A 14356-nucleotide genomic window follows, 5' to 3' on the forward strand; every position below is an offset into this window, starting at 1 on the left:
ATAAAAACACTGATCATTTTTAACTAGAACAATGTGACTCGTGAAATACTCGTGCCAAAAATTGAGCTATAAAATATATATATGTTCCTAGAATCTAGAATATATTATTTTTGTGTAAACTGATTAATACAGAAATGTACAATAAATCTTGTATTACATACTTGAATTTATATAAGAAAGGGACGCTTAGATGGTTCGGGCATGTAGAGCTAATGAGCGAAGATAGGAGTGTAAGGAAGATATATGATGCAAATGCGAATGGTAGCAGAAGTCGGGGACGCCCGAGGAAGACATGGCACGATCAAGTGAATCAGATACTTGAGTCGGGCCATGTCAAGAGTCAGAATAATAGAAGAGTATGTATGAGACGATGTATGAATGTGAATGAGGCAAGAAGTGTGTGCCAAGACCGAGTTGTTTGGCGGTCCATCCTCTCTGCCTACCCCTGCGGAAACGGCGTGATGGTTAGTTAGTTAGTTTATAAGATAAACAACAATAAAGTCTTGATGTAATATTAATCATTTTTTGTTGTAATGCTTTTCTTTTATAGATGAATTTACACTATAAATGTAGGTAACTATAAAATTACAGGAGTCTTACCAACAAATAATAATCTTTAAGGTTAAATATTGCTGTATATTTTTGAGTACTGCTAGGCATAGGGAATCTCTAGCGTTTAAAATTTTATGAATCTGAATAAATTATTAAATTTATAAGTTTTGCTAGGTACATAATTTAGCTGTGCTAAAATGATTGCCAAACAAATGGAAAAATAGTCACGTGCGGGGATAGCTCGCTAGGTGGGGCTGCACCCCACCCAACTGAAAGAATCCTGAAATCTTCGTACAAAATATTGAAATTAAAATGTCTTCATGTATATTTTCAGCAACAACAACTTCTAAATAGTTGAATTTTTTAATGTCATCACTCTTGCTCACAAGGTGCCCCTGGTCACGCGGCACGTTTTGATACCATGTGTTTAAATGAACCTTAGATAGTATACCTTGGAAAGCCGTCGATGAATCACATAATATGGGACAGCCGTGATTAGGTTAAAAACTAAAAAAATGCACCATTTCAACATTTCCAATTTTTCCAGATACAAGACATCACTATTGAAGAGTCCGACAATAAGGAGACCAAGTCTGCCAAGGACGCCCTGCTGCTCTGGTGCCAGATGAAGACTGCCGGCTATCACAATGTGAATGTGCGCAACTTCACCACCTCTTGGAGGGACGGGTTGGCCTTCAATGCCATCATCCATAAGCACCGTGCCGACCTAATCCAGTTTGACAGGCTGTCCAAGACCAACCCCATCTATAACTTGAATAATGCCTTCAATACGGCTGAGGATAGGCTGGGACTCACAAAGCTGCTGGATGCTGAAGGTGTGTTATAATGTTTCCAGTAATTCGGTCTCTGTGGTCGAGGGGTAAGGGTCTCGACTAGTAAGCCAGAGGTCGCGGGTAAAAATCCCAGCGTGCGCAAGTAAATTTTATTTGATTAATTTGTGTTATTTCACAATTTAATCATTTAAAATAATATATAGTATATTTGCAGCCCGGTTATAGAGTGGAATATACTCTTAGTAGCGCTCTGGTGTAAGACCACCGTTCAGAATTGAAACGTTACTTGCAATGGCTTTGACCGTGTTTGATGGCCAGATCTGAATAGCCATTTACTTCTCTATCTCCCCTCCCTCCCCAATACCTTCAGCCTCACAACATAGCCAAATTAGGGATGCCATGGTCTCATTGGTTCCAGATGTTTAGGAGTAGTCGCAAAAAGTGCTTCTTTTATCCTTCATTCTATGAGGCCATTACTCATTGCTAAAAATCACTGCTGCACTGGTGTCAGATGAGTAGAACCGTAGCTGGTACGGAATTGGTCATATGGCTACAACTGATATCCTATTTACTATACATCTAGTAATTGAAGCATCTATTAGGCAATTAGATTCACGCACTCAAGTTTAAAGAGGGACCAAGCCAAGCTTCTGCGTATTGATTGGATAATTTTGCTGTACTTTTAGACCCATTTGATCTTATTGGATGTTTTTGACTAATTTCATATGTTACCTTTTTTCAGATATCTTCGTCGAGCATCCCGATGAGAAATCCATCATTACGTACGTTGTTACGTACTACCATTACTTCAGCAAGATGAAGCAAGAGACAGTTCAAGGCAAACGTATCGGCAAGGTTGTTGGCATCGCCATGGAGAATGATCGCATGATCAAGGAATACGAATCACTCACAAGGTAAACATTACAGATTCTCTGTTTCAGATAAATTTAATTCTGATCCAAACAAATTTAGTTTATTTTGTTGCTGTTTTCACATTATTTCTTGTGCTGCTTATCTAGTGGGCGGGTTCTGGCAAAACATGAGAATAATAAATCTAGCGCATTCATAAATTGTACCAATTAAGCCAAGATATCAAGTAAGAGATATCAAATACTATAGATAATTTAGATTGTAAAAGCTCACACAGCTTATTCGCAGAATAACTAAACCCAAAATGGGTAAAAATCTTCAACATGGTGTTTTTAGGCACCTTACATAAATATTATTTTTTCTACATAGTTTTATTTTTATTTTATTTTATTTAGGAAACAAACAGTCATTTATATTTTTAGCATAAACGGCAATTATTTACAATATTAGACCAATAATGTTCCATTAATTCTAGTCGTTGATTCAATATTTGCACCTATATAATATATTTATAAATGACAAAGAAATATAAAAAATAAACACCATAAGGAATTACAAAATATTATAAAACAATTAAAGACAGTTAGTACGCATATGTAGTAATACAGTTTTCGCGTGATTATAATAAAAACAATAAAATAAACCAAGATGATAGGATTATTTCACAAAATAAAAAATTACATAAGTTATCAGTTTAGTAAGTTGCATTTTATATGTTTACAATGTGGTGTTCTAAATAAGTCGTTCGATCTGGTGTTGTGTTCAGGGCAACGAAATATCTTTAATGAGATATCTTCATTTTCTATAAGAATGCATGATATTCCATGATTTTATATAAACTCCTAGTGTCATTATCTGCCCCGCAATACAGTAAACTAATCTCCTCGGATGATGAGTGATTACTGTATCATACCTTTACCTTCCCTCACTGTTTATTTTTTTTTCAATGCTTTTGGCTCTACATATTATTTACACTCTATCTCTTTAAGATCCTGGTTAACTCTTCTCTTTCCATATTAAAACCCTTCACATGACGTCTTGATGAAATGAGGTGAAAAGGTCCTCATTGATTGACTTTTACACTTGACATTATTTTACTTTGGTATGGTAACTGTAATGATGACCGAATTAAACAAAGCATGATAAAAAGTTGCTTAGGTTAGGTAACTTTTTTTAGTTTAGGTTAGGTTTGTTGTTTTTTGTTCTCTTTCTTCACTTTCGTATTTGTTCTATTTTGTAAATGAACCAGTTTGTATGCACCACTTTGTTTGTTTGTTTTCTGACCTGATTGTATTTGTTCCAGTGACCTACTGCAGTGGATCGAGTCCACCATCGAGGCCCTCGGAGACAGGACCTTCGCTAACTCCCTGGTCGGAGTCCAGCAGCAGTTGGGACAGTTCGCCAACTACAGAACTGTCGAGAAGCCGCCCAAGTAAGTTTAAAGTCCACTCGCCAATGTTTGCAGAGTCCCCAATGTTAATTACAATGCAAAGTTAAAAGTTAACTACCTATCCTAAGTCAATGCCTTAAAATAGGTACTTAAAAAAATTAAAAATCTCTACTATACAGTATGTGTCTTCTTCAGGGAAAATTGTGATATGTACATTAATTATTGATGTCAGCAATAACAAGTATAGTTCTACAATGATAGTAGTAGTGTGATGGTAGTAGTGGCAGTCCGTTTGATAGATTCCTCTATCTTAACAAGCGGATTGCAATCTTTAGAGCACAGGTGTCGGGTAGGTATGCTGTCCTTGTTCTACCAGTATTACAATGGAAGATGCTCCGTGGAACTGATTGATGAGCATCATTGATCCCTTATTGGCAATGGTACATAATCGGGAATCACGTCAAACGCGCGCCCAACATATGTACACGGTAGACATTTGTCACAGGTCGCTTCTATGACTTGTTCTTGAGTTCTACAGCTTGGCTGTGGAACGATTTGCCAGCCTCTCTGTTTCCTCCCTCTTCAAAAACCATGTTCACTCGTTCCTCTCCTCAAAAGGACCCTCCAAACAACATCCCCAGAGATGACGAAAATGGAAAATTATAATTTCCATCCCCTGATGGAAATTATTTTCCCCGGGGCCTCCTGTATGGAATAATACATGAAACTGTTGTATTGCAATTTGTAATTATAATTGCAGCAAAACAACAAATCACCATTAGACTACTATCACCACCTTAGAAGTCAGTTAAAAATACAATAAAAAAAAATTGATGACTTTAATTTTGTCGTAAGTAATTTAAAAAGGGGTGTTTTCTGAAAAGAGGATAAATATGAAGATGGATCACATTTACGAGAGAAACGCTGTAAAACCATCAAGAGTGTAACAATTTGTTTCTTGTCTTTATCTATATTTAACAGTGGTAGAGCACCATTGGTATTACTATTTTTTGTTGTTACCTCCACTACAACTGTTATTTTTCCAGGTTCGTGGAGAAGGGCAACCTGGAGGTGCTGCTATTCACTCTGCAGTCCAAGATGAGGGCCAACAACCAGCGCCCATACACGCCCAAGGAAGGTGCCATGATCTCCGATATCAACCGCGCCTGGGAGAGGCTGGAGAAGGCCGAGCACGAGAGAGAGCTGGCGCTCAGGGAGGAGCTGATCCGCCAGGAGAAGCTGGAGCAGCTAGCTGCCAGGTAAACTCACAGATATTAGAACCATTACTTTTCATTTATAGATGACAAAACCTGGTCTTCATCTGGAACGAGTTCCTTCGAATTAGTTCCGGTAAAATCACTCATCAATCATGACTCATCACAGGTACACAAGTCACAAGGCTCCTAGATCTCTACCTTGTGAACTGATTTGTATTTGTGATAAGCTGAAGCAGCTAGCCACCAGGTAAACTACACAGATTTCAATATCATTCTCGCCAAAGATACTGTGTAATTGGAGATTAAAAAAAACTGTTCCTCAGCCAGAACGGATTCTTTAGAAGGAATTTTGCAAAATCACCTGTGACAAATCACAGGTACAAGTCACGGGGTTCTCATCTCTAGTTCGTGGACGGGAACAATATAATGGACCTGTATCACTAAACATTTCATTCCCTGCCTCTTGAACTGAACTGTGATTTTTCAATTTGCTAATTATTGTGGGCTGTATATTTGTTGTATAAGAAATAATTGTTATATTTTTCCTATACACATTTAATTGTGCATTCACTGTGACTTTATCACAGATCCTTGATATTAGAATTTCACTTCTTTTAATACTCGCCTGATGAATGACCACATAAAACTTAAACTTTAGTGGAAATGACTTTCACGATGTTTACCAACTAGATTTCACAAGAAATATCCATTAAACATTGAAGGTATTGTAGACATTCACTGTCAAGTTGTTCTCAAATGCATCCACAATATGTTTGTAATATTTATTTCCATTACAGATTCAACCGTAAGGCCTCCATGCGCGAGACCTGGCTTTCGGAGAATCAGCGTCTAGTCAGCCAAGACAACTTTGGCTTCGACTTAGCCGCGGTGGAGGCTGCCGCCAAGAAGCACGAGGCCATTGAAACAGACATTCTGGCCTACGAGGAGAGGGTTCAGGCCGTGGTTGCCGTGTGCTCTGAATTACAGGCAGAGAGGTATATTAAATTATTTATCAATTAATTTTTTATAATGGAAAATATGAATTAATTTCTATTTATTACTCATCAATAAATCATATACTATTCGTGTCGGAGACCCATCGCTTTGACAGTGCGCAATCCAAGCTTCCCTGTTCTGCGCTTTTTTGGCGGCCTCGTTCCATAGTAGGCCCAGTTTATCGCACAACCACTGTAGTTTCTTCTCCCAACCATTTATTTACTAAATTTGTGCATTATAAACATGTTATAAATATGTTGCAAGATGTTTTGGTGGCAATCTTCAACTAATGAAGACAAAATTTCCTGAGTTACGAGTAACCTGACAAATCATTAAATTTCCCTGCTTCCATCATCATTAAAAGCGTGAAATGTTGCTGTATCAATGATGACGTTAGCTAGCAAAGGATTGAACCACGACACCAGGGTGAGAACCCATTGCTTTGGACCACTAAATTAGTGTTTCCTTTGCTCTATTTCATTGTGTTAACTTCATTTTAAAATCTGATCTTGTTAGAATATAATGATAAAATTTATGTGTGTAGACTTTTATTCATGATTATTCTTTCTTGTTCAGGTACCACGATGTTGAACGTATCAGCGCTCGCAGGGACAATGTAATCCGCCTGTGGGCCTATTTGATAGAGCTGCTCAAGGCAAGGCGAGGTCGCCTCGAACTCTCCTTGCAGCTGCAGCAAAACTTCCAGGTATGTCCAAATGAATTTAGCATTTTATTTGAGCAAAAGTCAAGCGATCCTCTATGTATTTTTCATACCATCTACGGAATTGTCAGTGGAAGGTCAGAAATAGACTGAATTCAGTGGAAATTAGATGAAGATCTGAAACTGATATTAGGAAAATGAGTATGTTTTAAAAAGGGGACTCTTAGTGCTTATGGTTCGATGAAGAAATCTTAGTTAGAAGTTCTATATTAGGAAGCCATGGCTCAACTGAATCAGAATACAATGCTCTCTCACTAATTCGCCACCCCATAAAACGGTCAAGTGTCCAATTAATGAAAGCAGCGTATTATAGTGCATTCATATAAAAAATGTTAAAAATAAAACAGTCTGGTACTTATTTTTTAAATCCAGTTTTTACTGTCAAATTTGTACTTGCAACTTACAGTGTTAATTTATACTCAAAATAGTATAAAATAAAATCGCTATCCGTGTCTGCCTGTTTGTGCGCTGCCCAACAGATATTGATAGGGTTTGCACTATCATTTAGAGAATTTCTTCTGGAAGGTTTTATATAGAAAATTCGACATTTATCCTATAATATATATCAAATATAATATATCAAAACTTTACTCCAAATCATTCACAACCCCGAGCAAAGCCGGGTACACGTCAGTTAGTTAAACCATAAGTAAGTCACTTCACAACCAATCTTCAATATGCCAAATCTTCTTTTGAATTTACTTAACTAGTCTTCAAGAGTTGGGAAATTTTTTTAAAAAGAATATTATGATAAAAGTATGGAATTTTAGGCTTAAAATGTCAGCAGTAATCGTGTATGTCGCTAAAGCTCCTGCAAGAACCAAGAAGAACACTAGAGTCTGGGCAAGCGGTGGACTATTGAACTTGACATACAAATAACCGGCAAAACAATCCAGAACCAGTAGAATAATTCAGTGTGTATGAGAATACATATTTGTGCAAAGCACAATCGGAATTATTTTGTGTTAATTTTATTAGATAATTTTTGAAGGAAAACATGTTTGCTATAATTCTTGTTGAAATTCCCAGGAAATGCTGTACATCCTGGACTCCATGGAGGAGATCAAGATGCGTCTGTTGACAGACGACTATGGCAAGCATCTGATGGGTGTGGAGGACCTGCTTCAAAAGCATTCCCTGGTGGAAGCTGACATTAATGTGCTCGGAGAACGAGTCAAGGTAAGATAAATTCTTATTTCAGGGTTCAGGCCATCCCTTTGAATTTTTGTTGTGTGTCTGACCTGCGTAACTGTGTTTCAGTGAAATCTGGTTCTGAGATTTCCTTTGAATTTAAATGTCATATTTAAAATTGAAAGTAAATTTTTAAAAGAAGTTTTCGTGAATATTTTTTCTTTATCATTCTGCAGCATTGAGATATTTTCACAAACATGTGGGGGATTTTTTTTTTGAAGTTTAACTTTCTTATTATGATTATCGTACTAAAAACATGTAATTTTCATTAATTTAAAAATGATCTAAAACCGCACATTCGAAATGGTTCCGACTGACTACAATGTCATTATGACATAGAAAATGCCACTGGCTGGTAAGACGGCTATCACTAACTTTGCCCGGCATGACGTTAATACCACCATATTCATGAATAAAAACGGACATGTCATTTTGGCTGTAAATCGAAAACGGCGCATTTATTAAAATTAAATGAATTAAAACATCAAAATTAAATTAAAATACCTTCATTATCGTAATTTTGCTACATAGTAGAGAGCAATTAAAATATTTCTAGTTTATTGGTAACCCGCTAATTCTGTTGATTTAATTTTTTATTTGGTACAATATTTTACATTTCATAGTACAATCCAGTAATGTTGGCCTCACTGGTGACCCATGTTTTATATACATATTGTCAATTGAAACTTGTATTGCCCATTTGTTGCAGAGTGTGGTCACCCAGTCCCAGCGTTTCTTGGAGCAAGAAGAGGGCTACAGGCCGTGCGATCCCGCCATCACCATCGAGAGGATTCAGCAGCTGGAAGATGCCTACGGAGAGCTGGTGCGACTGGCCATTGAGCGCAGGTATGCAATTCTTCACGCATTTCTTGAATTATAAGTAAAATCATTGATTACAAAAAGTAACAAATATTATTGTATTAAATTATGGTATCCGTGATGGAGGGGTAAGGTTCTCGACTAGCAATCTGGAGGTAGCGGGTTCAAATAAATTTTACTTGATTAATTTGTATTATTTCACAATTCATTCATTTATATGACCAGGTACTTCCCCACCTTCCTCTTCCCCATATCCTTCCCCTCCCTGCTACCTTCCCCCTCGCTACCTTCCCCACCACTCAGCCTCACAACGTATCACAATTGGGGATGTCTCACTGGCTCCAGACTCGGTTGGGAGTAGTTGGGCTCTTGAGCGGTATTCACATTAAATAAAGGGTGATGAAAATAAAATTCTTATTAATTTAACGCTGTTGCTAAGGCAAAATACAAGCCAAGAATGCAGTTGGCGAGCGAAGCTATCATATTATTAATGCCGTGGTGCGTTTTTTGTGCGGCCCTTATCATTGGCCAAGTGTCAGATAGCAGCGCTAGTGAAGCTAAATTTAACCTTTCATTTAATATGTCCAATTAAGTACCACTTTTGTACAATATCATAATTTTATTTATTTTTCTCTGTTCACAGAAAGCGTCTTGAAGACAGCCGCAAGCTCTGGCAGTTCTACTGGGATACAGCCGACGAGGAGAACTGGATCAAGGAGAAGGAGCAGATCGCCTCTGCTGAGGATGTGGGCCACGACCTGACCACGGTGTACCTGTTGGTGGGCAAACACAACGCCCTGCAGGGGGAGGTCAAAGCGCACGAGCCGCAGCTGATGGCCGTGGCGGGAGTCGGGGATGAGCTCATCAAGGACGGACACTTTGGCTCTGATAGGATTCAGGTACCTATAACAAGCAGCATATATTGTCACCGAATCTTTATTTACTTCTTCACACATTAGTACATTACCATCACTTACGGAAACTTGATCATTCCAACGCATCGGTGATCTTTCTTTGCATCTCCTGCCTTCACAACCTTTTACTCCGAAGCCAATACCTTTTTGCCACGAGGTCGTCAATTGTTTTCAACTAACTGTGTCTAATTTTCATTATAGGATCGTCTCCGTGAGATCCTAACCTCCTGGAGCCACCTTTTGGACGTGGTGTCCCTCCGCCGGGACCGTCTGGACTCTGCCGTTCGTTATCACCAACTGTTTGCCGATGCGGATGATGTTGATATCTGGATGCTCGACACCCTTAGGTAAGTGAATTAGCCAGTAAATGATTTTGTAATTACATATTATTGGATTTTACTCAGTGGCAGAAACAATGCATAATGTTATGTTTTTTATCATAGCTTAAGGTGAGATAGGTATAGCCAAACCCCCTTTCCAAATCAGTTTTCTGACATGATTTGAAGTTAATACCTCAACAATTGAAAAATTGAAACTAACAATATGGCGTCTTTTCTTAATTTTCCACAGTTTAATAGCTGCTTTGAAGTTACGTAATATGAAAATAGTTTCTTAAATTTACTTTCTTTTTAAAATTTGTCATTCCATAAATAATAATATCTTCTTCTCATCCAGATTGGTATCATCCGAAGATGTTGGGCGTGACGAGGCCCAGGTGCAGAGTCTCCTGAAGAAGCACAGGGACGTGACGGACGAGCTCAATAACTACGCCACCGTCATCCAACAGCTTAAGACTCAGGCCTCGCAGCTGGCTCCCGAGGATGCCCAGTCTCCAGAAGTCATTGAGCGCTTGGCCTCCATCGACTCACGTCATGGAGAGCTTTCTGAGTTGGCCCGACTTCGTCGCCAGCGTCTCCTCGACGCCCTGTCTCTATGCAAGCTTCTCTCGGAGGCGCATGATGCAGAGCAGTGGATCGCCGATAAGGACAGGATGCTGTCCACCATGGTGCCTGCCAGGGATATTGAGGATGTTGAGATCATGAAGCACAGGTAAATATCTTCTTCCTTATACATCCGGATTTTGCATATGTGATTGATGAAGTTTCATTAAAACATATACAGTGGGTCACAGTGTGCTATGTGATGGGATAGATTGCAAGATGTATACCGATACAAGTAACCGAATGCGTGAAAGATTCCTTTATGAGAAAGTGACAGAGTTATATTATTATACTGCATCATACATGAATAAAATGCAAGTTCGTACTCAACGACAGCGTTCGAATTGCACAATGAATCCAGTTGTTAAAAGTGAGCTGTCAAACTGTTCATGTTTTATTTTAAATCTAGTATTTTCTACACATACTTAGGGATTATCTTTGACTTCCTTTAAGACCTGGAAAAGTTTGACAAATCGAGCCGTGCTGAAAGGGAAAGTGATTAAATAATATTTTGTCCAGGTATGACGGCTTCGACAAGGAGATGAACGCCAATGCGTCCAGAGTGGCCGTCGTAAACCAGCTGGCCCGGCAGCTGCTGCACGTGGAGCACCCAGACTCCCCCCTCATCACCAACAAGCAGCAGGCCCTCAACCAGCTGTGGGGACAGCTCAGAGAAAAGGTCAGCCATTCAATTAAAATGCTTCATGGGAGTGAATTGATTAATTTCAGTCATTCAGTCAGTATTGTTCATGTCTAATAGACAAGGATGAAGAGTTCTTACCAGTGCATCCAGAGTACCCCTAAATATGATAAATGCTGTTTATATGAAAGGATGAAATTTCACAAAGGATCAAGAAATGTCTTTTGGATACTGAATGTACATTCCTACTGACTATGGTATTCTTAATGTTCTTGTACTGGACACCTACGCCAGTGACATTGACTGTAAATGCCGGTTTCCTCTGGGGGGTACCTTGGGTAAGGATTTGAAAAGAAACACAACTTGCGAAAGTCGTCAGGCAACTGACTGGTTGAGCCAGTTGTTTGCGTATTTATTGAGTTCGAATTCAACAATTCCTACACGTGTTAATGTGGAGTAATTATTCTTAAATCTAAACATATACTGAGGTCCCACGGTTTGTCGTGCGAGTAATTCATCCTTGAACTGGCGATATGACACGTGTACGGTGCTTTAAATTCTTAGCAAGATGACTCATCGTGCGAGATAAGCCTCAAAGGATTCTTCATCGTAAAATGTGTGATATCAGAATATTCATTTTCTTAATTATTAAGGAATTATTAGGTACACCTATCTGCTGTCCGGTACAGTTCTGATTGTTAATCAATTTGAGATTTGTCTTCATGTTGAAGTTGTTAGCAAATACAATCTGAATTCATCAATTGTTTTTGTTATTTACATCCAGTAGCAATATTACGTATTAATCTATTTGATGTTCTTACCAGGCCGAAGCTAAGAGGGAGGAGCTGAAATCCGCCCAGGGTGTCCAGACATTCCACATTGAATGTCGTGAGACCGTATCTTGGATCGAAGATAAGAAGCGAATTCTGCAGGCTACCGACAACCTGGAGATGGATCTTACTGGTGAGCTTTACATGCATTGACTTTCTTACTAAATCATCTTCACCGTAAATCACTACTTTGAGTCTAGTGCTGGGAATGTGTCTTCCTTTCATTAATATCTAACTACTGATAGGTGTTTTATGGGCTGTGTCTCTTTTGTAATTTTTTTTGTTATTAAGAAATCTTTTTCAATGATTATGTTTTCCCCAGGTGTCATGACCCTGCAGCGTCGCGTGTCTGGAATGGAGCGCGACCTTGCCGCCATCGAGGCAAGGATCCGTTCCCTGACGAGGGAGGCCGACGCCATCGAGGAAGAACATCCCGAGGAGGCGGAGCTCATCCGAGAGAGGATTGCACAAATCCAGCTTATCTGGGAACAGCTGACGCAGATGGTGACTACTTTATATTTATTTCTTTATGTGGAAACTGATTTGTTATGTACTAAAATAATACCTGACGGTGTTATGGGCTGTAATCCTTGTTTCACAACATTATATAGCAGATTTTAAAACGCATGAAGCACCTGAAATCTTAATACATAATGTTTAATTTCCTACCAGCTCAAGGAGCGCGACGCCAAGTTGGAAGAGGCCGGTGACCTTCACCGTTTCCTCCGCTCCGTGGACCACTTCCAGTCCTGGTTGACTAAGACACAGACAGATGTGGCTTCCGAAGACATCCCGGCCTCTCTTGCTGACGCTGAGAGGCTTCTGTCCCAGCACCAGACCATCAGGGAGGAGATAGATAATTACACAGATGATTATAGCAAGATGATGGAGTATGGAGAGAAGATCACCGCCGTGAGTTATTTTTTCATTATTTTGTTGATTTTAGTCAGAATTATTACAACAAGAATGATCTTACTTTGTGCCAATTTTATTGGAATCCTAAAATAAGTAGCCAAAAGTGATGTTCTTTTCTTTAATTCTCAGGACCCATCTACCCAAAATGATCCTCAGTACATGTTCTTGAGGGAACGTTTGAAGGCTCTCCGTGATGGCTGGGCAGAACTCCAACAGATGTGGGAGAACCGTCAACAGCTGCTGTCCCAGAGCCTGGACCTGCAACTGCTGCAGAGAGACGCTCGCCAGGCCGAGGTCCTCCTCGCACAGCAGGAGCACCGTCTCGCCAAGGCTGAGCAGCCTTCCACTCTGGACCAAGCTGACCATATGATTAAGGAACACGAGGCTTTCCTAACCACTATGGAAGCCAACGATGACAAGATCAACTCCGTCGTCCAGTTTGCCAGCCGTCTTACTGAAGAAGGTCACTTCGATGCTGATAAAGTCCAAAAGAAGGCAGAGAACATTGATTCTCGCAGAAATATCAACAGAGAGAAAGCCCTCGCACAACTGGAGAAACTGCAGGACCAACTGCAGCTTCACCAGTTCCTGCAAGATTGTGACGAGTTGGGAGAGTGGGTGCAGGAAAAGAACCTCACTGCCCAAGACGACACTTACAGGTCCGCTAAGACTATCCATTCCAAGTGGACCCGCCATCAAGCTTTCGAGGCTGAAATTGGTGCCAACAAGGAACGACTCGTGGCTGTTCAAAACGCTGCTGAAGAACTGATAAAGCAAAAACCAGAGTTTGCCCAGGTCATCTCTCCCAAGATGTCCGATCTCAGTGACCAGTTTGTCAACCTGGAGGTCAGCACCAAGGACAAGGGTGAGAAACTCTTCGATGCCAACAGAGAAGTACTTCTTCACCAGACCTGCGATGATATTGATTCCTGGATGAACGAACTCGAGAAGCAGATCGAAAACACTGACACTGGCTCTGATCTTGCTTCCGTCAATATCTTGATGCAGAAGCAGCAAATGATCGAGACTCAGATGGCCGTTAAGGCACGTCAAGTAACAGAGCTCGAGACTCAAGCCCAATACTTACAGAGGACTGTGCCAGAAAAGATGGACGACATCAAGGTCAAGAAAGTCGCTGTCGAGGAAAGATTTGAACAGCTCAAGGCTCCCCTCGTGGAGAGACAGAGGCAGTTGGAGAAGAAGAAAGAAGCATTCCAGTTCTGCAGAGATGTGGAAGACGAGAAGTTGTGGATAGGCGAGAAGATGCCACAGGCTACCAGTAAGGAATACGGTAACTCCCTCTTCAACGTTCACATGCTGAAGAAGAAGAATCAATCACTGAAGACCGAGATCGACAACCACGAGGCTAGAATTATCACTGTCGTTGGCAATGGCCAGAAACTGATTGATGAAGGCCATGAATCTGCCCCTGAATTCCAAGAATTGATCCAGGAATTGACACAAAATTGGCAAGAGCTTAAAGGTAATTTTGAACTCGTATTTGTGTATCTAGGTACCAAAATTATTATTGTGAAGGTATTTTATATTTATAATTGTTTGTTTTTC

At 39.8% G+C, this 14356-nt stretch overlaps 1 protein-coding gene across 9 annotated transcripts in view; it reads left to right on the top strand.

The window, feature by feature from the left end:
- Positions 1 to 14356, top strand: part of beta-Spec (spectrin beta chain) — a 152830-nt gene that overhangs the window by 117791 nt on the left and 20683 nt on the right. For all 9 annotated transcript variants that reach the window (XM_089642582.1, XM_089642583.1, XM_089642577.1 and 6 more), the window contains exons 5-20: positions 1100 to 1388; positions 2089 to 2260; positions 3520 to 3648; positions 4653 to 4865; positions 5621 to 5818; positions 6396 to 6525; positions 7570 to 7719; positions 8441 to 8577; positions 9194 to 9449; positions 9666 to 9811; positions 10140 to 10514; positions 10925 to 11084; positions 11870 to 12008; positions 12198 to 12379; positions 12548 to 12787; positions 12920 to 14273. In XM_089642582.1, the coding sequence (XP_089498708.1) occupies positions 1100 to 1388; positions 2089 to 2260; positions 3520 to 3648; positions 4653 to 4865; positions 5621 to 5818; positions 6396 to 6525; positions 7570 to 7719; positions 8441 to 8577; positions 9194 to 9449; positions 9666 to 9811; positions 10140 to 10514; positions 10925 to 11084; positions 11870 to 12008; positions 12198 to 12379; positions 12548 to 12787; positions 12920 to 14273 (4270 nt within the window). The remainder of the gene's footprint in view (positions 1 to 1099; positions 1389 to 2088; positions 2261 to 3519; positions 3649 to 4652; positions 4866 to 5620; positions 5819 to 6395; positions 6526 to 7569; positions 7720 to 8440; positions 8578 to 9193; positions 9450 to 9665; positions 9812 to 10139; positions 10515 to 10924; positions 11085 to 11869; positions 12009 to 12197; positions 12380 to 12547; positions 12788 to 12919; positions 14274 to 14356) is intronic.

The sequence above is a fragment of the Hesperophylax consimilis genome, chromosome 18 (assembly GCF_061612785.1).
Source record: "Hesperophylax consimilis isolate HC1 chromosome 18, BYU_Hcon_1.0, whole genome shotgun sequence".
NCBI classification, from domain to species: domain Eukaryota; kingdom Metazoa; phylum Arthropoda; class Insecta; order Trichoptera; family Limnephilidae; genus Hesperophylax; species Hesperophylax consimilis.